This window comes from Lepisosteus platostomus, chromosome 3 (genome assembly GCF_059453375.1).
Source record: "Lepisosteus platostomus isolate fLepPlt1 chromosome 3, fLepPlt1.hap1, whole genome shotgun sequence".
In the NCBI taxonomy this organism is placed as follows: Eukaryota; Metazoa; Chordata; class Actinopteri; order Semionotiformes; family Lepisosteidae; genus Lepisosteus; species Lepisosteus platostomus.
This window is the reverse complement of record NC_142613.1, coordinates 31144635-31172617: the sequence shown is the minus strand read 5'-3', so window position 1 is coordinate 31172617 and position 27983 is coordinate 31144635. Positions and strand designations below refer to the sequence as shown.

Genomic DNA, 27983 nt, shown 5'->3' with positions numbered 1-27983 from the left:
AGTTCCTTTAAACACCAAAATAATGAAACCTGAGACTACAAGTATCAGAATTATTTACTATTAAAAAAAGCTCTGCTTCATCACATGTATAAGACAAAATGTAGTTTATTGATCCATCTTTTATCCTTACCTCCAAGACTCTTCATCCCAAAAGAAAACCATCATTTACTGAATCCTTGTCTAGATCTTTCCTTGATGCTCCACTAAAGATAACTTTTATCATATGTATCTAATTTAAATTAACACAAGAGTTTTGCATTTAAAACACTGACAGACCACATAAAAAGCCCAATAAGTACCAGTCATTTTCTTCTTAACGCATACATAATGTGGTACAAAATAAAGTCACATTCGTTTAAGGAAGGACAATAGTGTCAAATTTACAAGTGCCTCAGTACAGAAATCACTTTTGTCAGATAAAAACAAAAATACAACTCCATTAAACATCTCATACATATCAACAAAGCAGCAGTAAGAATATAGCCCTGAATACATTGTAATTTAAACTTTCAGCTACATTAAATGCAGTGGTTTCATACATGTCCCAAGAATTGCACAGCAGAAATCTACAAGTATACTTTAATACAAATCCAAATTGCACTGCTCAATTATTAAAGTGGTAGACTTGATTTCCAGGGATAAAACACCATTAAGCCACTTAAAGTATTTTAAAAATACACTTGAAAAACTCAAATGAACAGTCTTTCAGTACAAAACCACAGGTTCTGTGCAGACTGTGTCCCTGCGGCTGCTAAACTTACAGTATTGCAATTACTCCTGCACAGTTACCCTGAGGTAGAGCTGCTGAAATCGATATCCTATAGCTAAGAAGCATATCTACAGGGAGTTCATTTTCTTTAAGATGAAGGAAAAGTTATTGCAATCACTGTTAAATATACTTTAAAATGTTGTGTCATAGCATCTAAACAAACCTTAAGTAATGCCCTTCTATTGGACTTTTAAAGAAATATAACATCCTGTAACAGTTGGCATTTGAAAGAGTGATGTAATTCAATAAGCCAGAGTGCTATTTTATGTATGCAATATTTTTATAACTCTAAAAAGAAAAATCTTAATATATTACTCCCCAGTAGTAAACAGAACAAGCAAATGAAACAAAGGGAATGTAAGTTTGTAAAGTGACATGCATCTGGATCATTTACTTGGTAAGATTCCTACTGATCGTTTGCTCTTGAAAATTTAAGTTTTGCAAAGTATACATCACAGTTGTGTAGAAAGTAAGATTTATTGTTTGAGTGGTTAAAAAATTACAATCTGTGTGAGCAAAAATAAATACGAATTCTTAAACAGAAATCACAAAATATGCCAGTTTAAAGTACTTGTCTGAAAAAAATTCACATACTCTAGGACTAGAGTGTGCTGTGTGAAAACACAGCAGGTTTTGATTATACAATCAGTTCTTAATTTGCTCCACCTCCAGAACTGGTTAAACATTCCATAAAAATTATGATTCTTCATTATGTTTACATGATTTTGGCAGTTTAGTGTAAATTACACATTATTTTGTTTCTTCAAGACAGCTTTGACATCTCCAGCTATACAATAACTGGTGTAGCTCACCTGTGCACTGCTGATTTGAAGTATACCACCAAGGCACAGTCTTTCCACAAACAGGGAGAGAAGCATAATCGTCTACCCTCTCTTTTACTGAATTGAAGTGTAGCTAGTTCCATTCTGAAGTTCCAGTCACAGATATATTTTATAACCAGAAATATATCACATTTCAGTCTTATATTACAGTACACACCTGTAGAAAATGCTTTTACTAGCTTTTCACAATTTTTTTACTTGCACATCATTACAATACACTGCCAAATAAGAAAAAAGCATTAACAATCACCATAATCATCAGCCCACCAGTATTTCAAGGTTTTTATTTACCATTATTTTTATACATTTAATAATTTATCAGAACTGCCATGAATTAGTGAATAACTCACTACAGTAACACCAAGGTTTCCAGTGTTTTGTAAAATGCTAATTTTATAAGTTGCTTTTCAATAAATAAGCCAAGCACAGACTACACTTATAGGTTCTGCACGTACAGAGCTAATTATCTTCTGTAAACAGTTTCATTAGTTAACCAGCTGCTGTATTTTACTACTAGAAGAAAAGCAGTTCTGAATTATGACAACACTGATGCAGGTGCTTATAAACAGGAAGTCTTCCTGAATGTGTACAAACTGTTGGCAAGTTTGCCCAACCATTCATTTCTCATCACATTAGTTTGAAATAAAAAATAAAAATTTAAAACATTATTCCAATTTCTACTTTAAGAGAAATTACCAACATAAAAATTCATATTTACAAATATTCATGAAACCAAATGGATCAAAGAGGAACAATCTGTAGCAACAAATACATTCCTATCATTTGCTACCACCAACAGTCCCCAACACACACAACACACCTCAAAACAAATGTAAAAACAAAAAAAAAAAAATAACAAACTAGTGGTTCGATATCCTTGCTTAAATAAAACTACAATGCTTGTTTTTTCCAAGTGTACCCTGTCCAAAAACAGGATTTTAGGCACACTCTTCATTTAAGCACATGTAACTAAACAAACTACCGATATGCGAGGTACAAATAAATCCTGAAAATCGGCATGCTGTCACCATACCACCGGCAAACTGGGAACTTCAATATTCTAAGATGTTAGGTCTTCATTAAAAAATGCATGTACAAATGTCAAGAAAGTAGTCACAAGGTTAAGCTTGCCTCTTGATTATAACCACAATTCACAGGGTTCAGTTTAGCAATAAGCTCACAGATAAGTGATTATGATCAATCAATTCTAAACTGATTTACTTTATTTTAAAAGGAGGCATTTATATATGGAATAGGGGTGGAATTCAAGATCATATACTTAATTCAAAGTCGGAATCTAATGCTATTTGAATTTCACCTAGAAATGTATTAAATCAGTGTTACGCATACAGTGTCATTTCCACTAAGATCACTTTGTCTTTTAGGTTCTACATGCCAATGAGCTCATCAGCTTTTTGTACAATACCACCATTACAACTCCGACAAAATCGCAGGATCTGCTGTGACAATACAGAATGCCAAGCTTTCTCCAATTGCATTAGGAAATTTTCAAACGTTTACAGTAAAACTAAAATCAAACAATATTCCACAGAAACAGATGGGCTCTTCACATACTTATTCAAAAGTGTAACAGACAGGTGACTCAATATTCTCAACCTATGCTGTCTCCAGTAATGAACATGTGTGACTATACTGTGCAGATCGTCAGTTTTCAAAGGACTATGCGATTTGTGCTTGCAATGAATTTCTAAGTCTGAGTGGACATTGTATTAGTACTTGTTATTTCTAAGGTCAACCAAGTAAAGTTTGGTGCAAGAAACAAAACCAAAACAGTGTTAAACAGAGCAAAGTGGTATTTGTCTCTGTACACATTTGACAGAAGAATTAACAAAATAGTCAGAGCTCCATTTGATTGATTTTGCAATTTCTTCAAAGAATTTCATGCAAAAGTGAGAGGAACATAGTTTTTTATAGAATCTAAAAACCTCTGTCTGAAGCATCTGAATTTGGAAACTGAATACCAGATAACATAAAAGGCAATGAAAATTGTATTTTCAAGGGCAACACACCGTACATTCTTAAGTCTGAAATGTGTTTTTTCCTCAAGCTTTAAGTTATGGAGTTTAAGCAGTGCGTTACTGGTGTGTACACCAAACCTATTCTCAGTAGAACCATATTTCCTTAGGAAACAAGCAGAAATCATTGATTTACGATTAAATACATCATGAAGTTAGCTGGTATTCCCAACCTAATGTATTTACGCTGCAGGAATAGCCTTGTGTAACACTGTCCTTAGCATCAGGTGAACAGTGTGCTGCTTGATGGAGCTTTAACCTATCTCCTCTCAGGAATTGATGCCAGTTTTAAGTGGTGATGGCTGAGGTTTTCACAGGCCGTTGGAACAGTTTATACTTCTGCTGCCTGCAGGCCGATTTTCTCCTCCTCTAGTCAATCCGCACTGGGTTTTCTGAGTGAAAAGGCGAAGATGTTGAAGTGCTCGCTGAGCTGATGCACCTGGACATAAAAAAAAGAGACCATTTACTTCACACAAATTGAGCAAGATGCTTCTTGTCTTATGACTACCCAGTGCAGAAATGATCTAGATAACATCCACTCATGCTCATAATCTACATCAAAGCCACTCAAAAGGTGAATTCTGAGATACAATTTCCTTATTTGAACACACTTAGGACATCAGTTTCATTTTACAATTTTTAATCATTTTGAATAAGGTGCTACCAAAACAAACACTATTGCACACACAACTGAAAAAAACCTAAACTACAATACATTTGGAAACACCACAGCTACACTCTAAGATATAGGTTCTAAAATTAATAATTCTGGAGGTTGCAAAGAATTCTCTGCAGATTTAAAGTGCAAAGAAAGCTTGAATAAATCTGATGCCACTCAGTCTCATGACTATTTGTCTTAAATGATAACAGAAAAAATACTGCAACTGGAATTGAACTGTAAATTTGTGATTCAGTGCCATCTAGTGGAAGAATTGAAAATTGGAATCCTACACAATCATCAGTTCAGGGGTTTCAACTGAAAAGGGCAAAACATTAACTTTAACAGTATAGAGATTTGCAAAAATGTAGTCCTCTTATGCTTCAATTATTACTTAGTTGGGGTTTGTTGGGTGGGGATGATGGTTGTTTCAGAATCACAAACCAGTATAGTGCAGCTCCCATTGCATGAGTGTCAGGGAACATTCACTACAAAACATTTTTTTTAAACAAAAAAATACTAAAGGCATCACATGCTTAGCCAGCACATGATGCCTTTAGTATTCTTCACTCAAGATTCAATTCATACTAAGAGATGGGAACTTACCACAGAAACCCCGTAGTGGATATGAGCGAGGGCTACAACTGCAGTCCAGATGTGCAGGATAAGTGATTCACTGTGCTGCACCACACCTGAGACCACCAGCAACACCACCGCCGCCATAGGAAGCAGCAACCAGCTGAGCGGCTGGCAGCGTGTGTTACTCATTTGACACACAATCAGCTTACACTGCAGAGAGACGGGCAGAAGGCACAGACATTAGTGGTCCTGAAGCCATCCTGTAAAAATGCTGGTCTGTCAGAATTCTCCACATCTCAGCTCTGCCCCTGGAGGGGTTCGATCACGGTCGCTCGCGGGCTAAGAGCACACATAGCGCTGCTCCCTAGACGGTGAATTTCACGCCGCAACATGACCAGATCTTCCATGACAGGAGAATGCTTCACTGTCTAGGTCAACATGCCACTGAGCCTGACACAAAGTAAGGAAATCACTTATAGATGTGTTGCAATTTGTCATGAGGGGAAAATAATTTTTAAATTCTGTTCCCAGAGTGAATTATTTCCAGGTAGGCTGTTAAGGCTAGTTATTGGTTCCGAGTTATACAAAATTATTAGCTGGTAAATGGTCCAAAGTATTCTTCCCAATTCCCACTAATGAAGAAAGCCTGGCCAGGATAATCATTCTAGATGAGTTTAACACCACTGGGAATATTTCAAGGGCTTAAACATGATTTCAGCTAAATGACAATCATACCAGTCATATGGTGAAGGCCCAGAGATCACAGAGATGAAGCAGTTCAACAAGTGACAGCTGTTCTGTCCTCATCTGAGATGTCCTGTCTGAGAACTGTTTATAGCTCACCTCTCGGGAATCGCGGACTAATTCTCAACACTGAAGTCCGAGCTGTGTGACAAGCCCCCATGACTTACGGTGATGTTGGCGAAGGCTGTCCCCACCATGAAGTAGAAGACTCTTGGCTCCTTCTGGAGGATGTCTGAGGGGGAGAGGCAGACCCAGACGGTGGAGAGAATGAAGAGCAGCACTGGGGACAGGAACGGTAAGAAGGACTCGTACAAAGAGCTTTGCTTCAAAGAGTTGTTCCGGTATGCCCTGGGAAGGCAGAAGCAACAGTTAGAGGGCGAAAGAAAAGCACCTTCAACGTCACTCGTGTGCCTGCTGACATCACATTAATCCTACTTGAACCATACTGTTCTCAGATACTCGGATAAAAGTCCAACAGGCTGTAACATGCTAATTGTTTTGCAGTGGTACTGACTGACACTGGCACTTCAGTGAGAAGTGTTACTGGAGTGCCTCTAACCTGAAAACGTGAAGTGTGGAAACTTCAAAATGTCTTCAGTATGGATTTTTACATTTCTGTTCTTCTCAACACAACAAAGTTTTTATAGTACAAATTCTTTGAGGATGGGAACAAGTAGATAATGAGAGATAATAATGTTGGGCAACTTTTTCAAATTAAAATCATATAAAAAAAGGCACAACATTCACTAAATAACTAGCAGCGAGAAAGTGGGTCCTCGATGGATTCTGAAAACAAAGAAAGAAGTTATTTTTATTTTTCAATCCTAATCCGTAAAAATGAGAACTGTCCTTACATAATTATCCCCCGTTCAGAATTAATCATGATATTTTTAGCTAATTAGGTTAAATGGTTTATGATTTAAAAAGTTTCCTCAACACTGTAAAGCTAATTCTCACAATCTATGAACTTCCACAATATCAATTCCAGGTACCTTTAGCTTTGGCATTTGTCCTGCACATCTTTGTGGACTCTAGGTTTTCTAACCATCAAAAGCTGTTGATCGGCAAACAATAAATTCTGCAATACAGCTACCACAAGTGATGGGGAACTTACTTCAACACGTTGTACAGGCTCATTGGAAGGGTTACCAAAAACGCGCAGCCTAATAGATAGAAAGAAAAGGGTATTAAATATACAATTTGTTTCTTGTGGGATGTCTCATAGGACAAAAACATGCAATATAAAACTATTCAAATTTGCATTTTTCATTTAATTACGGAATAACAAAGCATAACTATAATTAACTAGCAAGAATTAATTCTTGCATTCAAATTTTTAGGACTATTCATTAGTGTTAAGCAATGTTGAATTAGGCTTTTCATAGAACATTGCACCTAACCTTGTTTGCTGTTTTAGGGTTTCACCCACATTACTATATGGCTTAAAAGACTAGCTAGTTAGATCTCTCACCCAGAATCATAACAGTGAAGAGGTCCCTGTAGCGGATGTTCCACAATATCGGCATGTACCAAGCTTCCACCCCAACCACAGAGGTCACAATGTACACGATGGAGATGGTCTAAAAGAAAAGGTGATCACATCTCTGATCAGTAAGTTGCACATTCTCTTCTTACCCCCAACGCATTTTTGCCCACATTCCTATAGGAGCAGCCAAATCAGTGGTTGATACAAGACACTGAGCTAAACAGTTCTAGATCCAAAACAGACAAAACATTTTCTGAATATCTTTAAGTCAATGACACTGAGAGCTCTTTAGCAAGAATACATTTTTATTTATGATTCAAAAAGAATAAAGCTTACTACTTTTAATCTCGTATGCATTTACCTCTGAAATCTATTAAAGCACAATTTAAGTATATTTTACTTTTATTATATGATCTTTTACAATGCCATTAGAGCTCTAGGAAGGCAATGTAGAGAAGCAACACATAATTAAATTACACTACACAAGTAACATCACTTAAAGTAGCTCGGGTGGGTAGCTGCGTCACCATGCGTAGGCTGCAAAGGAACAGGTAATACAGTAGGTTTATTCCATGCTGAAAAAAGAAGAAAGAAAACACAACGTTTTGGGTGTCACTCGAAGAAGGCTCCACAGCCGAAATGCATTTTCTTTCTTCTTTTTTCAGCATGGAATAAACCTATTAATTGTTCCTTAACATCACTTTAAGCCCACTTCTGATCGGCTGGAATGGTGCACAAAGAGTATCTCTAAGATGACCTGCTGTTTAGTCCTTTTAATTTTGCTCCATTTGATTGACTGCTTATAAAAGGGGTTCCTTTAGGTCTCAGCTTGCATAGGCTGACAAGTAAGAATTATGGCACACTGCAGTGTGGTGGTCTTACCACTTGACTGATGTCATATCCCCAGGGAAGAAACAGCACACCGGTATTGTACTTCTCCCAGTGAGAGAGGATGAAGGAAAACAGCACCACCCACAGTATGTAGTAGAGTGTGACTACGTTCACGCCAGAGTCTCCCCTCCCAAAAATGGAGTACACCGTCACCACAAAGAACACACAGGCCCAGCTGTCCAGCCCGTGGTCAAACAGCTCCCCTAGTGGTGTGCTTGAGTTGGTCCTCCGAGCCTGTTTCCCATCCACTCCATCTGCAATGCCAAAACAGCAGGCATACTTACCGAGATTAATAGCAAGGTAGGTACGAGCTATGATTTAACTGAGCAGGTCATACGAGAGAGCACTTTCACTTTCCTGTCTGCTACTCCTCCCTCATAACACACCTCTGCATCCCTGCAAAATAATTTTCTCCAATTTTTTTTATAATTTAAATTTATTCAGTGCATTAATTACGAATGGCAACAGATTTACCACTTTGCCGCCCAATCACATTAAACCCCAGGAGCTAAGCAAATGTAGGCCTGGTCAGAGATCAGATAGGACTGCAAAGGAGGTTTCTCCTGCAAGTAGATGTGGACCAGTCGGCAGCACTCTTCCCTCTAGACCTAAATGTCCAAACCAGTATCCCATACAGCAAGGACACTCTGTTGTAGGAGGTACCATCCTTCAGATGAGATGTTAACCCAAGATCCTGTCTACAGAGCCATTAAAGATCCCATGGCACTTTCCAAAAGAGCAGGGGAGTTAAACCTGCTGTCCTACCTAAAGTCCAGTGTGGGATTTAAAGTTCCCCCACAGCTCAACTGGTGAAGCAATTTCTCACTTCTCTACCTGATATGCTGTGTAGTGGGGGTTGCTGGTGCACAATGGCTGCAGCATCTCATCCAAGTGGTATGTATGTGCTACTTAAGAGCAAGGGATTCATGTAATACATTCAGGACTTCAGCTGAAAAAATGACAATCATCTATGCTTTTACTTCCTAATGTTACTTTCCCATCATATCCAGAATCTTTTCGTTATCTATCTTTTCTTAGTAATAAAGAATATCTCTCATTTAGAGGTAAAACAACTTAATTTGCAATACATACCTAATGTATATGCTGTAAAGTTAAATAGGCCAGCTAAAATCCACACCCAGCTTGGTACATGTTGATGGTCTGGTGCTGTTGATAAATGAACACATATTTAAGAGTCTGACTGTTAGCCCATGAAATTTTACTTGATGGCAATTCATGTTAATCACAATTATGTTAAAAACAATTATTTCACTGAAAAATTGTACCAATACCCCCAATAATATTGCTGTATTTTCAAAATGATTTTCAGAGAAAGTATTACTTAAAACAGTTTAAGATTAGTTATAGCTTGCTTCAATACAGTTAATCTGTAAAAGTCTACATTGAAGAAAACTAAGACTGAAATATGTCTAAGAGTGAAACAACTAATCTGGATTAAGCTGGGACTGAACAACCATCCTGAAAAACCCAAGTAAAATATTTTTTCTTTTGTTAGATTGTTTACCACATCAATACAAGTGACAATACAAAGCAAAATCCCTGGTTTCTTTGGTTTCTTCAAATTCTGTATTCAGCAGAACAAAAGAACTGAGATTTAATCATCCAGACAATCCCTCTATAAGTGTGCATACATTTCCATTTCATGACCCGAAGCAACTGATCAGTAAAATTTGCACACAAACAGAGGGGCAATTCACACTTTATAAGAGTGTAAAACCCACGTCAAAACTGAAGCAATCATTGATAAAGCATTTATAAGCAGCAGACATCTGACTTCAGTTAAAAGCCATGCAATTCTGTATTAGATTCACTACTAGTTTACGGACACTATTTATGTTACCCTCCCGTATTATCTGTTACAAAGGGTTTATACACACACATCTGCACCCCCGACACTGCAGTGCTTCCAGAACTGTAGCCTTTAGCTGGCTGCACTGCAGCATAGCAAATCACACTTGCTCATCCTGTTAAATTGACACTTTGCTAAGAAGGTTTTGGAACTGAAGCTTACAATACTTCAGGAGGAATCCTAATAATTCAGTGTCCTTTACTTCACAAGTAAAAAACTAACCACAAAATGTGAGTATCATAAAAATGCCCAATGTTAACTACAGGCATTGTAAAACTTGAACCAAATCTGAAAAAGTTTAGGCAAATGAAAAGGACAAATCTTGCAGACTAGGATGAATACAGAAAATAATAAAAATGTCATGCACACCCTTTGTAATTTACAGAGTGTACTCAAAAGGCTTGATAATTTTGATAATTTTAAGGTATGCATGTCTAAATGGTCATGAAAGATTTGTGAAGAATTAATTCAAACCAAAAAAACAGTAAATGACTTGAATTGTCACTGTACATTCTTGGAAGAAAATCAGGAAAACTAAACAATTTAAATACATTGTTTTGAATCTCTATGGACATGAATTGTCTGTAAGCAATCTAAAACAATTGCAAATTACAGTTACTGAGCTGAATCAAAATCAAATACTGGTGAGGTGTAACATCAAAATACTGTCAGCCAAGTCCACCTGGTAATTAAACACAGATGTGCTTAATTAAAGGAGTACATTTTTCCATATTTTTAATATCAAAGACAGTTGTCTGGAAATCGTGTTGGAATAAGAAAAGGCACATTTAGAAAAGGCTGATAAAACTATGAACCGCATAGGCATCTAGTAAAAAGCCAAATGTATACAAACAGAACAGTGAACTTAAGGTCAAGGGTTCATGTAAAAAATGTAAATTCCAGGAGTATCACCTCCAGATGAAAGTTTATGGTCCAGCCTCTGACAAGGTAACTTGGATCAGAACTGAGATCAAAGTTTCCATATTTCAGCTCTTTAATGATTTGTCTTACAATGACTGATCAATGGACTTTGCCTTTGGTTAGCACACAACTCAGGTATGATGTCAAACCGAAACATGTGTCTCAGAACAGCATTAACCAAGCTCTGAACCCATATTCTAAAGAAAGTGACCTCACACTCTTCATAACTCATTTACCTACAATAAAGTTTAATAGGAGCTACTCGTTGTGGAATCACTACATCGCAATAGTTTAAGAATAAAAACCACAAATCAGTCGAACATTTCCCTGTTTCACCCACAGCCCCAAGACCCGGTAGTTTACCTGAAGCATAGAAGTCATAGTCAAAAAAGGCCAACATAATAAAGTTGAGAACAAGGAACATGAAACCAGTAAAAGTGATCAAGTTAGGCGCCAGCCATGTAGGTAAAATCTGGGAATGAAGAACAGAAAATGATATCATTTGAGTCCATCATAGTCAGTCATGAATGATCAATTAATCAAATAACACAAAAAAAGCTTAATAAAGCTGATTTCTCTAAAAACACTAATACTTAGTTTAATTCATGTTCAATACACAGCAACTATGGAAAATAATATTTAACACTAAATCTCTATTAAGCTCAAAAATTAAAAAATTAATCATACATTTTGCTTTGTATAAATTTACATAAAACAATGGTTGACATTTCTACTATTACAAAGCAGGTTTTAAACCTACCTTTACAACTGAATTCCAAAACGGGTGCATTACGTAGACAGACAGTGGATTGGAATCAACTGCACTGTACTGGAAAAGAAACAGACAAACATCTTTGAACAACAGAAAAATATAATATTAAACACTTAGTGTTGCAGATAAGTAGGCTGACACCTTACAAGAAGAAAAAAGTAATATAGGAAAATACAGCTGTTAAGATACATGATCTGCCACCCCACACCCACCAAATCAACCTACAGGTTAAAGGACATTGATAAAAATAATTTACTTATGAATATATACAAATACTGTACTCATCAGGGTCATGTGTGGAAACTGGGTACCAATGGATCATGATTTCCCAGAGATTTACCTGGACAAAACCAGTAAGGAAGCTTAGAAGAGCTCAGTAAGTAAGAGGTGAGCTCCGTTTATTTTTCACTGGTAATACCACAGTTCTCATATTCCAAATGAGTGTCCAGCAAAGGCTCATCACGTAGTGCAGTCTAATGCTTGTGGCATTTCAACACCATAATCTCTTTTGTTTCAAACAAATCCAGAAACGTAGTTTTAATCGAAAAATCTCAGAATAAAAAAACACTTTAGAAAATGGAACAAGTAACAGGTTTATTCCATGCTGAAAAGAGAAGAAAGAAGACACATTTCGGCCGTGGAGCCTTCACACCTCAAGAAGACTCCACGGCTGAAACATTGTTTTTTTTTTCTTATCTTTTCAAGCATGGAATAAACCTGTTACTTGTTCCTCTGCAGCTTACGCATGCTGACACAGCTACCCACCTGAACTACTTTAGAAAATGGTTGGTTTGGCAGGACTTTAAAGGACTTTTAAAGATATTTCTAATATATGAAACAGGTAACTCCACCTCACTAGTCTTATCAACTCAAATCCTTTAGACTGAATACATTTCTGAGAAAATACTTTTAATCAATTGATGTTAGGCTCACATCAATAACTTAATAAATAACTATCTTACTTCTGTTTTAGAGTAATATAATTCATATAAGTATTTGTACTTTTTAAGACGAAAACAAACTAATAAATGTCATGCAAATACGGTAATGATGGCTTTTAAACACCCTACCAATTCATTATTTTTACAATATCCCAAAAGGGTCTGGTCATTAAATGTGTACACAAACATTTAGCACCAGAAAGTGACTTTGAGATTATCGCTACATCCTTACACTGCTAACAGTATAATATTCCACAGTTTATTACACATTTTGTACCACATTTAATATTTTCCCACTATACATTAATAGATTTCTCACACCTGAAGAAGGCTCCACAGCCAAAACATTGTGTTTTCTTTCTTCTCTTTTCATCATAAACCTATTACTTGTTCCTCATTAACAGATTACTATTGTCTAAAGTCTCCCCATAATATTTTGAAATGTATGCATTTGTGAACATATAGTACTGTTTGCATAAGAGGCACCTCATCAAGGTTCTTTGATGCAGTGGCATCCTAAGCTGTACTGATTTGCTATATTATCTGTTTGCTTAGAAGACCCACTATGGCCTGGCAGGATTCCACTGTCTCAATGATGAAAATTCTCTTCCTTAGGCTAACTCACATTTCTTCCAATGACATATTGGAACATTGCTTGTGCAAAATTTGTGTCTGACCTGTGTAGTGTGCTCTCACGAGGCACCAGTTCTGTAGGGGTTTGGGCATTTACTGGGACAATTATTAATTGTAGCAGTAAGTCACAAAATTGATTCTTTTAATGGCCTTAGGATCCAACCATGTGGTATAAGTCAAACAACGCACCCACACAGGTACTAATACACTACAATACATTTATTAATACATAGAATGTGCATGTAAACATAACAGATCTTATCGTGAGGGTTATCAGAATACAAAAGATAAAAATTAATTCAGTTACAAAGAGTTACATATATCAAGAGGACATGCGTTCAGTATATCATTCATTTAGACCGTTTCGTAAATGAACTTGGTTACAACTTCTACATTAGATACTCAAAACAAGTACATAACTTAGGAATTAAATTGATATCAACTGGTTTGGATAACAATTGAATTCTCGAGCAGTAATGCAGTGAAGTTGAATACTCATCCAATCTCTGGGGATTCAGATCTCCTGCGGGCACAAAGAAACAGTTGCAGGCTGTTGCTGTCCAATCCGCGCTCTCTGGCTCCATGCCAGGCTGTGCTGTGCGGCTTGCGACGGTGCACTGCTGATGCTCACTGACCAGCTAATTAGTGTTGGCTTTAACTAGCAAAGTTTGTGCACAGGAGAAAAGATACTGTGGGTCCCAGCAGGCCAGGAAGAGGACCGGTTCGTTCCTGATAAAGCGCTAGTTCTGAATACGGATTCAGCTGTCCACAATTCTGACCTGTTCACGACGCTTGCTGCTGATGCTAACCTCGGGTGGAGCCTTTGGTTACTCGTGGCAACCTCCGCTCTCGACTCTTAGAGCAAAGGAAAGTTCTGGCACTCGGACACACTGGCTGTTACATGTTGGTCCGGGCTTAGTCTGAGGATGGTCAGGAGGCGTGCTGCGAGAATGTCCTGCCCTTGGGAGCCTTTCTGCTCCTGGGCCGTCCTGCCCTGGAATTCTTTCGCACCCCTGGAATTCTCCTGGAATTGTCCTTCCAATTCTTCTCTGTGTTGCCTGTTTTTACCTGGAGGAACTTCAGCTCGTTCATTGGCTGAAAGTTTCATGGGCATCAGAGACCCATGTGGGTTACTCTGCCCTACCAGTCCCTGATTGGTTGATCAAGGTGAGATATGAGTCACTTACTCCTGACACTTAGGAATGCAGTCCAGATGTCCATCTGGCACTCCCTAAACAGATAGGTGCCAATGGATGACCATTGATCATGATAGCCAGGCTTAGCTAAGTGCATCCCCATTTGGGAGCTGTACCTTATCAAAAGAAAACATCTTTAAATCAGCCTGCATGAATAGCTTCTCTTTGGCTGCACCACAGAGACCAACAGAGAGATGGGGCCTCATTTGGGAAAGCACAGTAACACTTAATTCTGTCTTATTAACAAGCATTGCCGCTACACCTGCTTGGGTTTTAAGGAGTACTTGAAAAGTGACAGGAGAAAGAGGACAAAGAACACAGCACAAGACCAAAACAGCAGCTGCAAAGAACTCATGAACATTCCTCCACTGTGCTACTGCTTTCCAAATCTAGTCTGTGAAAAAGGTAGATATCGTGATGATATCTGTCAAATTGAGGTTAGTTTGACCTACTGTTAGGACTTGGAGAGTACAAGGTGAAAGTCAAATATGTTTAATTCTTAAACCATAAAGTCATAAGGGGGTGTACAACTTTTTCGCCACACTGTATGAGCAGGGCAGTTGCATCTTATTCATCTACATTATTTCCTTATTATAAATATTTCATTCACTCATTCACTAGCTTAAAAACTAGCAGTCAGTAACCTCATTCCGATGAATGCATATTTAAACATTTTTTCACATAATAAAAAGAATGTATCTTGCTTTGCCCCAAAATGTCAATTAAGATTAAAGAAACCTAAAGGATAAACTAATTGTTTGCCTTTTTCAACATCATGTCAGTTCATTAAGAAAAAAAGTGCTCCACTCACTTTACAATTAGAATGATCACATAAATAGTACTAATCTTATTGGTGTAATTGTCTTCTGTTGATACGAGTAAATATTTCTCTTCTATAACAAGTCTGAATCACTTTAATCAGCAGCTCAGTGAAAGCTGACCAAAGGTTTAAGCCTGGCTATCGCAGTTTTGTTTTTAAAGACACAAAGTAATATATTTCAGGTCCTTGGGTTTTTGTATTTTATTTCTACAGTTAAGTGTTGAAACACTGAAGTGAAATTTGTTCAAGTACTATACAAAGAAATTTACTTTGAAGAAACCTAGACATCTATTACAGTAAATGGAAATTGTTTATTTAGCTCAAATTGTATGTTCAAATACGAATGCATTAAGGCTGTCTAACACAGAAGTATGTGCAGATACATATTCACCCTTCACACACAAGGATGTGGCATTGGTACTGCATAAACACTTTGCATGCTAAACTAAGATGTGAAATTTCCTGAGACACTACCAATAATATTTTCTGCAAAGTCATAGTACAAGTGTTAGTTTTCCCAAAGTTAACTGTAAGACATTGAAATGATTAGTTATCTGCACTTCTTCTGAGAAAAGTTTTATATTTTTGCATGTATTTAGAACTGTTGAATATGCTTTCTCCATCTTCGCCCACTAGGACTATGAATACATTCACAGAGTAAATGTGCTGGACAACGATTCCCACTGTGAAGGGTGATGTCCTCTGGGCTACAGCACAAGAGGTCACATGCATATTTCATCTGTACAATTATTCATGTGTTCTTTCACAGCCCTCAGCTAGCTGTTGATAAGTGGACTATACATTCTTTATAAAGAAAGTTATTCAGTCTTTCCAAAAACTGCATCATTCAATCAATGCACTAAATATTTATTTTTTTATGTTCTTCCTTCCTACTCTATAAATTCTAGTTTTGATATTCAGGTCTATTTATGGATATCTTCAGAGCCTTAAGTTTTGCACCTTACAGGATTAGAAGTTCCAGCAGTCAAATCCTGACCTAGCTGTGACAAATCTCTCAACAATTCAAAAAAGGGCACAGCACAAGAACAAAACCGTCATCTAGTTCATGTTGGCAGTCTGTTATTATGTAGCAATGGAATTTTATAGTGTATTGTTTAAGGCATGTGCTGAAAAAATCTTATTTATAAAAGGTGTTATCAAAAGACCCTTACACAAAAAAGGATGATTCTGATCAATCATTGCACACACTACATTATGCCGAGTTCAACTGGCACACAAAGAGTTGTGTTAGGTGAGAAATGTCAGATATGTTGGTTTTAGATCAGTGGCAAATAAGTCAAGTGGTGGTGTAGCGTAATTAAGGGAGATTCTCTAAGTTAATCAATGTGAATGCAACTGCATGACAGTTCACAAGGAAAAGAAACCTACCAAACCAACAGGTTCAAAACCAATCCTAACTTGCATTTCTTTCTTGCTTAATTTTATTTTCAGCTCACACCAAAGAGCTTCTTTTTCATTTTCTTCATTAGTTAGAAAACACCATAATAAGACACCAAAACTATGCAAGTCCAGTTCATGTAATAGTTTCTTTTAAATTAGGTTATGAATCTTAAGAGGGGGGTGGGGGGGAAACAAAAGGCCAAAACTAGCTAGGGATAAGAAAAAATTATGACTAAGCCTCTTGCACCCAAACAGTCCTTACTTGCTAAGAAATATGGTCATTACATATATTTAATCTTATTTACTTTAGCTTAAACACACCCTTTGAGGCAGAAAATGTATTTGATTAAAGTTTACATATCACTGCAATGAGACAAAGAAGATGAGTACAACATGTTAGACAATGCTAAGAGCTTTGGAATCATGTCACTGATTTGCTTTTTTGTTATTTCATGAACAAGAAATTCCCAACTCTATTAAACAAATTTTCAGGAACAAAACAGCACTAATTTGTAACACTAAATCTGTTGCCCTGTGTGCTGTAGGAGAAGCAGCATGATTTTATGAATTTAATCTTCTAAACGACAGTTGGACACAACCTCCGGCCAAGTTACAGCAGTGAGATAGGCTACCCTTGACACAACTCAGCAGCCCTTGGCAGAGCAGTTTTTCATTATCATTCCTGCTTCACCATATCTGCCATCACCGAATCAGCAAGATTAATTACAAAGCATGACATAAATTACAATATACTCTCTGGGCTGTTATGTATGTTCTCTAAGCACCAGTATCCTGTGTGTTTCAAGTCCCAAGCGGATCTGCCAGTAGAGACAGAATTCCAATACACAAACGGTAAATATTTTCTGTAAAAGAAACCAGATATTAGTTCCTTTGACTTCCTACAGTGTTTTGTGAAAAGAGAATTGGTTTATTTTAGCTTTGAGTAAAGCGCACAACAGAGGAGAATCTAGAACTACAGACCAGGACAAAGAGAGACCTGCAAGATCAACTGCAAGATCTGCAGCTCCTCACAGACTGGGGTAAAAACTAGCCTGTGGAAAGGGCAGCAGCCATTATGCTAATTTAGCATTAATTAACAATATTATGATTAACCAATGTCAGGCAGTCGTTACCAACTTTCCTGTAAGTCACTGTGCAGCATCGAGTGTACACAACATGGGAGCTGGGCATGGTGGAGGGACTAATCTACAGGTCCTCACTCTCTGCCTGTGGCCACAGGAGCTGCTGACAAAATGTTGCCCTTAAATCTAGCAAGTGCACATTGGGTGGGTAATAGAAAACATCTGGAGAACTAAAATGATAAATTTACACACATTTCCAAATCAAGATATCACACACACCTTTCACTGTTCCACACATTCTACAAAATTTTAAAGTGTATAGGCCCTTGGACAGACCGACAGTGAGACTGAATCCCCTGTCAATCTCACTCAATTCGACAGCAACATTTCAACAGTAGTGGTAAGTCCTAGCGTCACATGCTCACGTCAGTGTGTCCTACAGTATGAGCCACACCACTGCCTCAAGATCATGCCACCTATAGCTGCTGGAGTGACAGAATCCTGCAATCCTGCCTCACTGGTTTAGCAACTTTCTCTAGCATTTAAACACTACCGCCACAGTGCGAAGCCAATGGTGAGCTGCTGCTTGGGGAAGCCCAGTCTTAAGTCAGACATAAACCAGACTCAAACTCACAAAGCCTGGATCAGAGAGTTCAGCCAGCATCTGGCGAGACATCTCCTACTGGCTGTGCCACTTGGGAGTACAGCTGCTGTTCAAAACTGCATTTCTCATGTGATTAAAAACCTTATGCAAATAACTTTCTTTGAGGCCCTATGCTATGTGACTGGTTTCTTTTCGGCTTTTTAAAGACGGGGGCTACTTTAAACAAGAATAAAGATGAGTGTTGAGCTTCTTTTGGGACAGCAGGAAATTTTAAGGGTTTTTACAAGACCAAAATTGAGAATTTTGGTCTCTTATGACCCAAATCCATGCATAAGCAAGTACAATAAATAATACAAGTACATCTACAGCTTCAATAAAACTGGGCACATTAAGGTTTTATGGTTGTGATCCTTATATGACATTCACTGATTGAGGGTTATTAGGAAAGTGAGAAACATAAAAATGGCCCTGCTTGGTTTATATACTGTTCCTTCAATACTAAGAAAGAAAGGAGACTTTTTGAGAGTCTGTGACATCTTCAAAGGGGTGGACATGCAGACGACCCAGAAGAGATCTTGGTTACTTATATTTATGAAGCTGCGTGTGTCAAGGGACATTATACTGGTACACTAACCTGGTTATTTAGCTGTTACATTCTCATACAACAAATGCTAACTACTCTGCAGAGGAAGAAACAATTACATTACAATATTTAGCACTTACGAAAAAGATACTTAAACTTGTGTTAAAGTTATCTCATGAAAAAGTCACTAAATCAAACATCCATTACTTAACATCCATTATAAACCAAATGTTACTGCAAGCAGAGTGCATAACAAGGAATAATGAGGGTCACTATTTAAATATTACCCACACTGAAAAACAATGAATGCTTTTGTGAACTTCTACATCACCGAAGACTGGGAAGGTGCAACACCTCAATTCTCAAATCCACATTTAAGGCAATGTGAAACGGGTCTTCGCCCCACTGTAAAGACATACAAGCCCTACAACCACACCATGAGGGTCTGTACACAGTGAACATATGTCAGTAGTCAGGCAACAATCCAAAAGAAGTCTTGCCAAGAGAAAGCCAGATGCTGAAATCATGAACATTAAATGCTATGGAAAAGCAAGAAGTTGATGTTCCAAAAGAGATTCTAACCCAGCAGTGTGTGCCAGTACAATCTGTTCAGGAACACTGCAGTATTCAAACCAACAGACTCTAATCCCAACACTAATCAGCTTCGGTACTCTCAGCACTGGATGTGAACGAGAATGCTTTAGATTCTCCTGTCCAATCGCACATTTTTTATAGTCTGGTAAACATTGAACTTTAGAAAATAATCAGCTCATCGACTTAAAAAGGTACTCATTTCACCCAGAGTTATACTGCTGAAATAACCTGAATTGATAAACAATTAGCTTCCATTAAGTGTCCCCTGCTTTTAGTGTCTGGGTGATAAATTGTACAAACAATGTATCCATGGGACACAGGTACCTGAAGATGAGAAAACAGTATTTTGTGTTTGAGGTTTTGCAATAGTTCAATTCACAGACTTTAATAAAATAAAGGCCAGTCAAAGGAAAGGAAACTACATTAAAAGGAAGGAATGATAATGGAACAGTACTGGGCTGTTACAGAGAGACAGAGGAAACGGAGTTCCTACTCATCCTAAACTAAGACCTGACTGAACAGGATGCAGACTTTCCATGTCACCAGATTTTACTTGGGAACTGTTAAACTAGAAATCACTTCCCACACAGTGGTTCTTGTTATTCTTAGTGTAAACTGGGGAGACAGGAAATGGATGTTTAAGTGCCTCAAAGCTGACAAAAGTGAAATGCTTTTTTGTGACATAGTACTGTACTGTAATTTATTTTATAGAGTCTTTAAATTGAATTTGAGTGGGTAAATATAGTAGAATCCATATTTTTATCAAAGAGAGAAACTATTTAGAATTAATTTTAGAACTTCCAAGGATGCAAGTCTTTTAGAATACTAAAATATGCAATTTAGTTTCCATTAATCACCCTCTGCTTTCAGTGTCTGTGGGGAAAAAAATGAATTTGGTGCCTGTTGTATCTTTGTCAACTTAAAGTAAAACAGTTTTAAAACTTGCACTTGTTTACATTGATCAGTCGTGATAAAATATACATCTCGGATTTCTTTAGCTGCCATTGCAGAGTTTTGTTATCCCACCAACTTCTGATTTTCAAATTTACCAAATCATGTCAGTTTGGGCTCACTGATCAGAATGAACAGCTGAGCTAGTAACGTCTTTGCTGCAGTAGTCCACTAGCAAGGACCCTTTCTTATCTCTGATGCTTCCCCCGTATCAGTGCTTGGTGTTCTATACAGAGAACAGGCACCTAAGGTAAGTGCAACTGTACAACGGAATTCCCAAGGATTTCACACTGAAAGCTTAGCTCGCCTTGCAAATTTTTTTTAAAAGCCTACCAGAAATACGCGGCTTGTGTAATATGTTGTAACGTTAAAGCACCTTTCAGAGAGCCAGTTGAAGTGCTACCATGGAGAGAAGGAGAAGCTCTTTAGTCTATACGTGTAGACTTTGGCAAACCTGTGCAGTGTTTTGTAGCACTTCTGTACTTAGCTTTCTCATAATTAATCACTACACGTGATACAGCAGAACCTTTATGATGTTGTCCGGTCTCGTTCACCGAAAGACGACAAACCGTATCTTGAGAAGGCACCTCCCAGAGCTACGATGAAAGTGAAGGTTAAGGCAGGATATCCACTTAATACCAGATACAAGCTCTAGGAACACTGAAATGTCGTAAGTGGAAATGATGAATGAAAAGGGGGGTGCTCTAACCTCCATAAAAAGACGAAGAAGTGTGAGCTTTCGTGTCAAATTACTGAAGGGTTTATTTAAAGCCCTTATTTAAAGCGGCAGACCAAATATAAGAGCAAACAGTATGAATGCTCACAACCGAGAAAGGTCCTTAACAAAATCAATTAGAAAAAGGGTTCAACAACAGCAAACTCAATGATATTGCAGTCACTGTAGAGGTACAATATTCTTTGCCAGAACAGAACAGTCCAAGACAAGAAGGGAGAGTGGAGCAAACCCACAGCGCCTGAAATCATCGGAGGAGTCGGCATTTCTATACTTCAGTCCACATTTATTTTCAAGTTCAGTGGGAAGAAAATCATTTCTCCTGTTTTTAAAAAGATTTAGGAAAAGCTTCGTACGACTGTTGTCATTTTGTTGCAATCGCGCGACGCTGTAAAAGATTAGATACTTTTTAATAGGAAGCCCAAGAAAGGAAACAGTTTTTATCTACAGCCCCAGCCCTGCTCTGTCTCATGGTTACAGCAACCGAGAGTACCACAAAGCACATTCAATCTGCGCTTACTTGCAGTTAACTGCCGAATGTGGAGTACAAGAATAAACCTAAAGCAATGTAATTTGTAGCCGGCAGAGAAGGTGAAGATCATGCGTGAAGGAACAAAATCAGAAAAGTATACTGCAATCTACTGTTTAAATTAAAAGGTAAGAACAAGCACGTTTAACTCCTCACGTCGCCGCGAGCCTTTCTGACTTTGAATACTGTACGTGAAAAAAAACAAAACGATATTAAAAAGGAACCTACCTGCTAATAAGTGTTAAGGGAAACGATTACATGTATTTATTCAAAGTCATTCATCGCACACGAGATGGTTCAAAATAATGAATAAATATAATAATCTCCTTACCTTGTACCTGTCAAAACCTGCTAATTGCTCCTGAGTAACATACTCGTAAAAAGCCATGGCGGCCGTTGTTTCGACTCCCAGAGTCTATAATTTAAAAAAGATATTAATAAATACGCTATTATTTGCTCTAATGATCTACTCCCGCAATGCCTTTCTCCGGTCTACTGCTTCAGTCACGCCGACCGACTCTTTGCCAGTAGCGCCGGCCACACCCCTAGCGGAAACACATCCGGGAGACGTCAGTTCGACATGTCGCTCGGGGATAGGGCGACATCTAGCTGTTTGGAGGGGATCTGGTTTTAATTGTTCAGTCTAAAAGGTGTTTAAAAACTGGCGCAACACTGATTAAGAAATTATGCAAAGACGCCGTGGTATCGAGGGACCGCATCAAGTTCTAAATATCTCTATTAATACAAATATTGTAATTCATCGTTATTGGTCCTTAACGTGTTTACTATTTCACGGACAGCTGTAATACGAATATTGCAATGAAGCCTAAAAATATTTTTTCAGTACTATTGGAGCAAAAGAACGATAAACGATTAAGCAAAATACATCCATAACAATAATGGGAAACGTCTAAGGTAAATGGCTGATATATCAAATTAGTATTTCGCTTGTTCACAAACATGACTGAGGCAGTGAAAGTGGGTAACATTATTTATATGAATAGTATTACCATAAAAGGGAAAGAATGTTTCAGGATGGCGAAGCCTGCAGGATTAATAAATCGCCAGAGCTCAACAGTATCCTACCAGTCGCACCAGTCGATGAACCAAGATATGTTATTCACATAATATTGATGCAACTCTTGTAGCAGTTGCTCAAGATAGTTTCCATGACCTGCTAATGAAATAAATTGCTGATGTAGTGCCCACCCATAAAAAGGGTGACGAAATTAAACCAACCAATAAGTGTGACTTCTATTACATCTAAGGGTATGGAAACAGAACTTAAAGATGGCATATTAGTAAATAAGCTTCTAGGAAATAGCCAACATGGATTTCAAAAGGTAGGTCTTGCCCAACCAACTTGTTTCTATGGTTAGCATTGCTGTCTCGCAGCGCTGGCGCCATGGGTTCATTTCCAGACTTGGGGTGGATCTGCTCACAGTTTGTATGTTATCCCTGTGTTCGTGCGCGTTTTGGCCAGGTGCCCCAGTTTCCTCCCACAGTCCAGAGACATAGTAGTAGGTTAACTGGCTTCTGGGAAAATTGGCCCTGGTGTGGGTGTGTGCATGTCTGTGCGACTGCCCTGCAATGGGCTGGCATCTTGTCAAGGGCGTATCCTGCCTTGCTTGTATAGGCACAACCTCCCTCACAACTCTGAATTGGATGAAGCAATAAGAAAATGGATAGATGAAGTAATGAACACACAAGAGAGGATATGATATGATGTATTTTAATTTTCAGATTTTTGATCACAATCCATATAAAAAATAAATTATCTTATTACAATCAGCAGGTATGTAGAGAAATTTGTGTTTGGATTAAAAATTGGTTAATAAATAGAAAATAAAGATTTAGAGAAATTTGCGTTTGGATTAAGAATTGGTTAATAAATAGAAAATAAAGAGTAGAGATAAGGAGCATATACTCAAACTGCAGTTAAGTAATTAGTTGAGTACCACAAGGATCTGTACTAGGACCACTGCTCTTTCTAACTTATATCAATGATCTATATTATGTTTAGTAAACTAGACAAGATTGCAGAAGATACCAAATTCAGAGGTTAAGCAAGCATTATAGCTAAAAAAGTACCAAACAAAATTCAAGAAGATTGAGAGAAAAGTCAAAACTGGGCAGATGACATTTAATGCAGACATTTGCATGATATTACAAGCAGCTAGTAAAAATATATAGTATAAGTACAAAATGGGAAAAACATAGTTGTTTATGTTGTCATCTTTAAGACCGTGTGACAAAGTATTAAAAAGGCTAACAAAATGTTAGGGAATACAGTTAAAAGCATATAATTTAAATTGAGGAATGTTTTGTGAACATTGTACAATGTACAAGTAAGGCCATGTATGTTCTGGGGCTGAAAGGTATGTGCTTCACTCACATTATTTTGAACAAATAATATGGACCTGACACAAGTATTCAAAATCCCTAAAAAATACTGACAAACTCAACGCAGGGGGATCTTCAGAATGAACATTGAAACACAAACCAAAGGACACAAGTGGAAACTATGTGAAAGTGTATTTAAAACCAAAAACATGAGGGACCTCTTCACCCAAAAGTATGAAACAAGTCACCCAGCCATGTTGTTGAAGTCAATATTTTGGCTTCTTTTCGAAGAACAGCTGGATGAGATCCTTGGGTAAATTAGCTAACAGGCTAGATGGGTTGAATGATTGATTCTTATTTGTGACCATTCTTTTTTTTTTAAAGTACATATCACCAGGATTTACATACTGATGTTTACAATAACACACTAATTAAAGCATATAATTATATGTCCTGTTGATGTGTATATTACAGTAAACCACTTGGGTCTTTAAGGACGTTCCATAGCAGACAAAAACATAAAAAGTGTCCAATTTCTAGTTGTAATATTATAGAGATAACGAATTCTAAAGGAATGTTAATTTTTTAAATCTTTAAAGATATGTTAAGGAATTTCGCCGACTAGAATCAAAACAGTTTTTTGTTCAGCTTAATAATAGAAAAAAAATACCCGCGATTTCTTAAAGTTTCTTAGCTACATAGATAATACTGTGTACAATTTTTAATATCTCCAATACGATAAAGAAGTGTTCTATTTATGTAACAAGCAGGGACAATATTCCACATTCACGTGAAACATAATTTACAAACTTGTCTCCGTTGGCACTGTTAGAAAACTTTTTGCTAGAAATAAACATTCTAAGTAGAAATAGACAAACTTAAGTAACTGAAAAACTGTATTTGATGGTTTCTAATTTCTGAGCAAATAAAGACCCATGTCATGTGACAATGCGTCATCCGCCAACTTCCTCATGGGACCTACGGAAGTGGCGTAAATCGCGATATCAATCATCGCGTAGTTTCTTTATAGTTACTAACGTGACGTGGCTGAGATAGCCGGAAAGGTCTAGGTTTAAAAGCGAAAGATTTCCTTTACAGAAATTCGTCTTCAGTGAGGTGCTGCAAGGTAATGCCCAAAAAAATATTTACATTATATATAATACTTTCACAGACAAATTGTACATGTTGTGCCACCAGCCTAGACGTCGTAAATTGTCCCCGGTTGAAGTAAAATGTCCTTAGTAATGGGAGATTGAATATTGTAAATTAACCCTCTTAAAGACACTGGCTTGTTAAAGGTTCACTCGTGGGTATTTAGGAACTTAAATACCGAGAATAATTAATGAACGCGTCGTTTGGTTTTACAAGAAATGCATCAATGCTGGTGTTTGTAGTTGTTATTAAACCGAGATTTTTTAAAATGTAATTTTCACAGAATGGTGACTGACGTGCAGCTGGCGATTTTCGCCAACATGCTGGGGGTTTCCCTTTTCCTCCTGGTTGTTCTTTATCATTACGTGGCGGTCAACAACCCAAAGAAACTGGAGTAAACGGACAACTGCTCAGCTTCGCTTGGGCAAGGTGGGTCCGGCTTTAGGTCACTTGACCATGAAGACTGCCGTTTGTCTTTGATCTGTACCATTATGTAAACATGAATGCAAATTTCAAAACTGTCTTTTAAACATTTGCATGTAGACTTGTCTTTGAAAGTATCTTGGTGTTTGATTTCCAGTAATTCTAATATACTAAAATGCAGATTCATCAAATTGCAACATAAATGTTATAAACGTTAACAGAACATATTTTCCTATTATACATGTTGTGTCATCATGTTTTTGCTTTTTTAAATACATGTGGCAGAACACACAGACTTTGTAAACTTCTTACTTTGGGGTTTCTTGGATTATTTGAAAATATTCACGTTTCAAAAGCATCCTCAATCTACATATAATCTCCCGTGGTTTTGTAGGAATAGGTGTGTCATCCTAGTGTCCTGGCTAAATTCCACTCTGGAATCACATAATGTGGTCTCTTTGTAACTTCCCCCTTAATTCTATTGGTGGTTTCTCACTTCTTCACTTACCAGATGTGTAGTGGAGTTACTGGTGCATAGTTGTAGTTGCTGACACCCATGCATAACATAGGCAAATAAAATGGGAGCTTTCTTTGGGATTCATAACATTATGCAAATACCAGCACTGCTTATTATTAGAATTGTATTTTCAGCATTACATTTTCGTTTGATTCCTTGACAGGTTGAAATTGGGGACCACATTTTGCTGACTGATGCTTCAGAAGCACCATTGATCGCCACTATGAACACTAGGACAACTGCAAAGCCCCTGTAAATGTTTTTGCTGTTGGTATGGGAAAAGGTGTGAATAAATTATGAATTCTTTAAAAATTCAAAACCGCTGTGGGTGAACAATCTGTGTTGCAGTGGGTGAAATCAACATTCTTATGATTTTGTGGAAAAAAGTAGATTAAGGATAAACAATGAAAACTATTAAAACCTCAGAAAAGGCAGAGATGCACTTAATCAGTGGTCAATACTCTGAAAAATGTGTAGTTGTGTTCCTAAGAGTGCATTTATAGGTCAAAATGAATAAATATAAATTAGGTCTTTGTCAATCATTTTAATGATAACACCTAATTAGTAACCAGCAGGTACCTGTACTACTTAAATAAAAAAACTGAGAAAAAGTTCAATTTGATAGTGATTTAGTTCAAGAGACCAGCATACAAAGTAAACATTACAGGAAAACGTTTTGAGTATATCAAAGATCTGTATATAAAGAGGAGTATATCAAAGTGTAGGTCACTTCATTCCTCTTTCTCTTTAATTACAGAGGCAAGCTATTAAAATGTCATTTATATATACAGTGCTCTCCAGCTGCAAATATATTCCTGATGAAACAGGACCAAAAAACAAAAAAATCCCCTGGATTGGATAATGTCTTGTTTAAAAATGTTAGTGTAATCCTAATTGCCTTACATAGTGCAAACTCATAAGTGACAAATTATTAAATTTGATCACAATGTGAACACTGCTCTCCTCCAGGACCTCTTGGCCACTCTAATGTAATACACTTGTTAAATTAATGAAAAACATGTTACAAGCATTTAGGATCAAACACCCCTGATGCAGCTGAATACAGCTAGGAGTCCTTGGAGCAGCTGAAGAATGGAAGCATTTTTGTACCCGTCGTAATCAGCCACATTAGTATTCTAGATGCATTTTAAATACGTTTGCCAGCTCTCCTTGGCACCTGAAAGCTACAGTTTTCTGACTTTGCAGTATGAAGTCTAATTTAAGCTAGAATCTGTGGCCATTTGCAAGGTCACAGCTCTGCAATGTAATGCAGGGTTTACTGAGACTATCAGAGCTTCCAAGTGCCTTTCTATGTAAACAGCAATTCAAAAACAGCTGTCTGAGCAGATACATACCAAAATGAGTCAGAATAAGTCTGTGCAGAAGAAAATTCAACTAGAGGGCAATTTTCTATTTAACAGGCCAGATGCTCACAAAATGAATGATGTGCTGTCTCTTGTAAGACATCTTTTACATTACAGTTTCAATGGTTATGTGTAGTACATTTATGCAGTACTGTTTATATTAGAATTCAGTAAAAACAGTTTTTACTACTTTTGTACATTAACAGCAAGAAAGTAATATACAAGAAACATCTGTGCATTTAATTAAAATTGGAAGGTACGGTCTGAATCTGTAGAAGAGTACTGAGTGTCACTTTCAGTATACAGGCCTGTCACTTAATGTTGACAATCCCAAACTTCATTCCTGTTCTTTTTTCTCTTCACCTGTTCAGGTGTTTCTCTAGCTCATCTAGTGCTCGTAGTTTGTACTGCTGTTACAAAATAGATCAAGAAAAGGGAAGAGGAATCTTGCAAGTGTGTTCACCTACTTACAATGATGTCCTACGGTATTTTGGGGAGATGCAAATGACATACACCCATTTTCTGTTTTACATATTTTTGTGGTTCCTC

The 27983-nt window shown here is 37.3% G+C and overlaps 2 protein-coding genes across 2 annotated transcripts; one reads left to right on the top strand and one right to left on the bottom strand.

Moving 5' to 3' along the window:
• Positions 1–87: 87 nt before the first annotated feature.
• selenoi (selenoprotein I) lies at positions 88–22174 on the bottom strand. The gene is made up of 10 exons (XM_088625197.1): positions 21967–22174; positions 11557–11625; positions 11160–11268; positions 9098–9172; positions 7997–8259; positions 7100–7208; positions 6743–6791; positions 5796–5976; positions 4912–5094; positions 88–4086 (listed from the first exon to the last, which is right to left on the bottom strand). Exons 1-10 carry the CDS (start codon positions 22021–22023, stop codon positions 3979–3981), a joined length of 1203 nt encoding a protein of 400 aa, XP_088481323.1. The 5' UTR covers positions 22024–22174; the 3' UTR covers positions 88–3978.
• A 3239-nt stretch (positions 22175–25413) lies between these two features.
• On the top strand, positions 25414–26389 carry ost4 (oligosaccharyltransferase complex subunit 4 (non-catalytic)). The gene is made up of 2 exons (XM_088625198.1): positions 25414–25559; positions 26234–26389. The coding sequence occupies exon 1, from the start codon at positions 25415–25417 to the stop codon at positions 25526–25528; it is 114 nt and encodes a 37-aa protein (XP_088481324.1). The 5' UTR covers position 25414; the 3' UTR covers positions 25529–25559; positions 26234–26389.
• The last annotated feature ends 1594 nt before the right edge of the window (positions 26390–27983 follow it).

Excerpts from the sequence above, each read along its gene's own strand:
- ost4 (XM_088625198.1), top strand. The coding sequence starts at position 25,415 with ATGGTGACTGACGTGCAGCTGGCGATTTTCGCCAACATGCTGGGGGTT.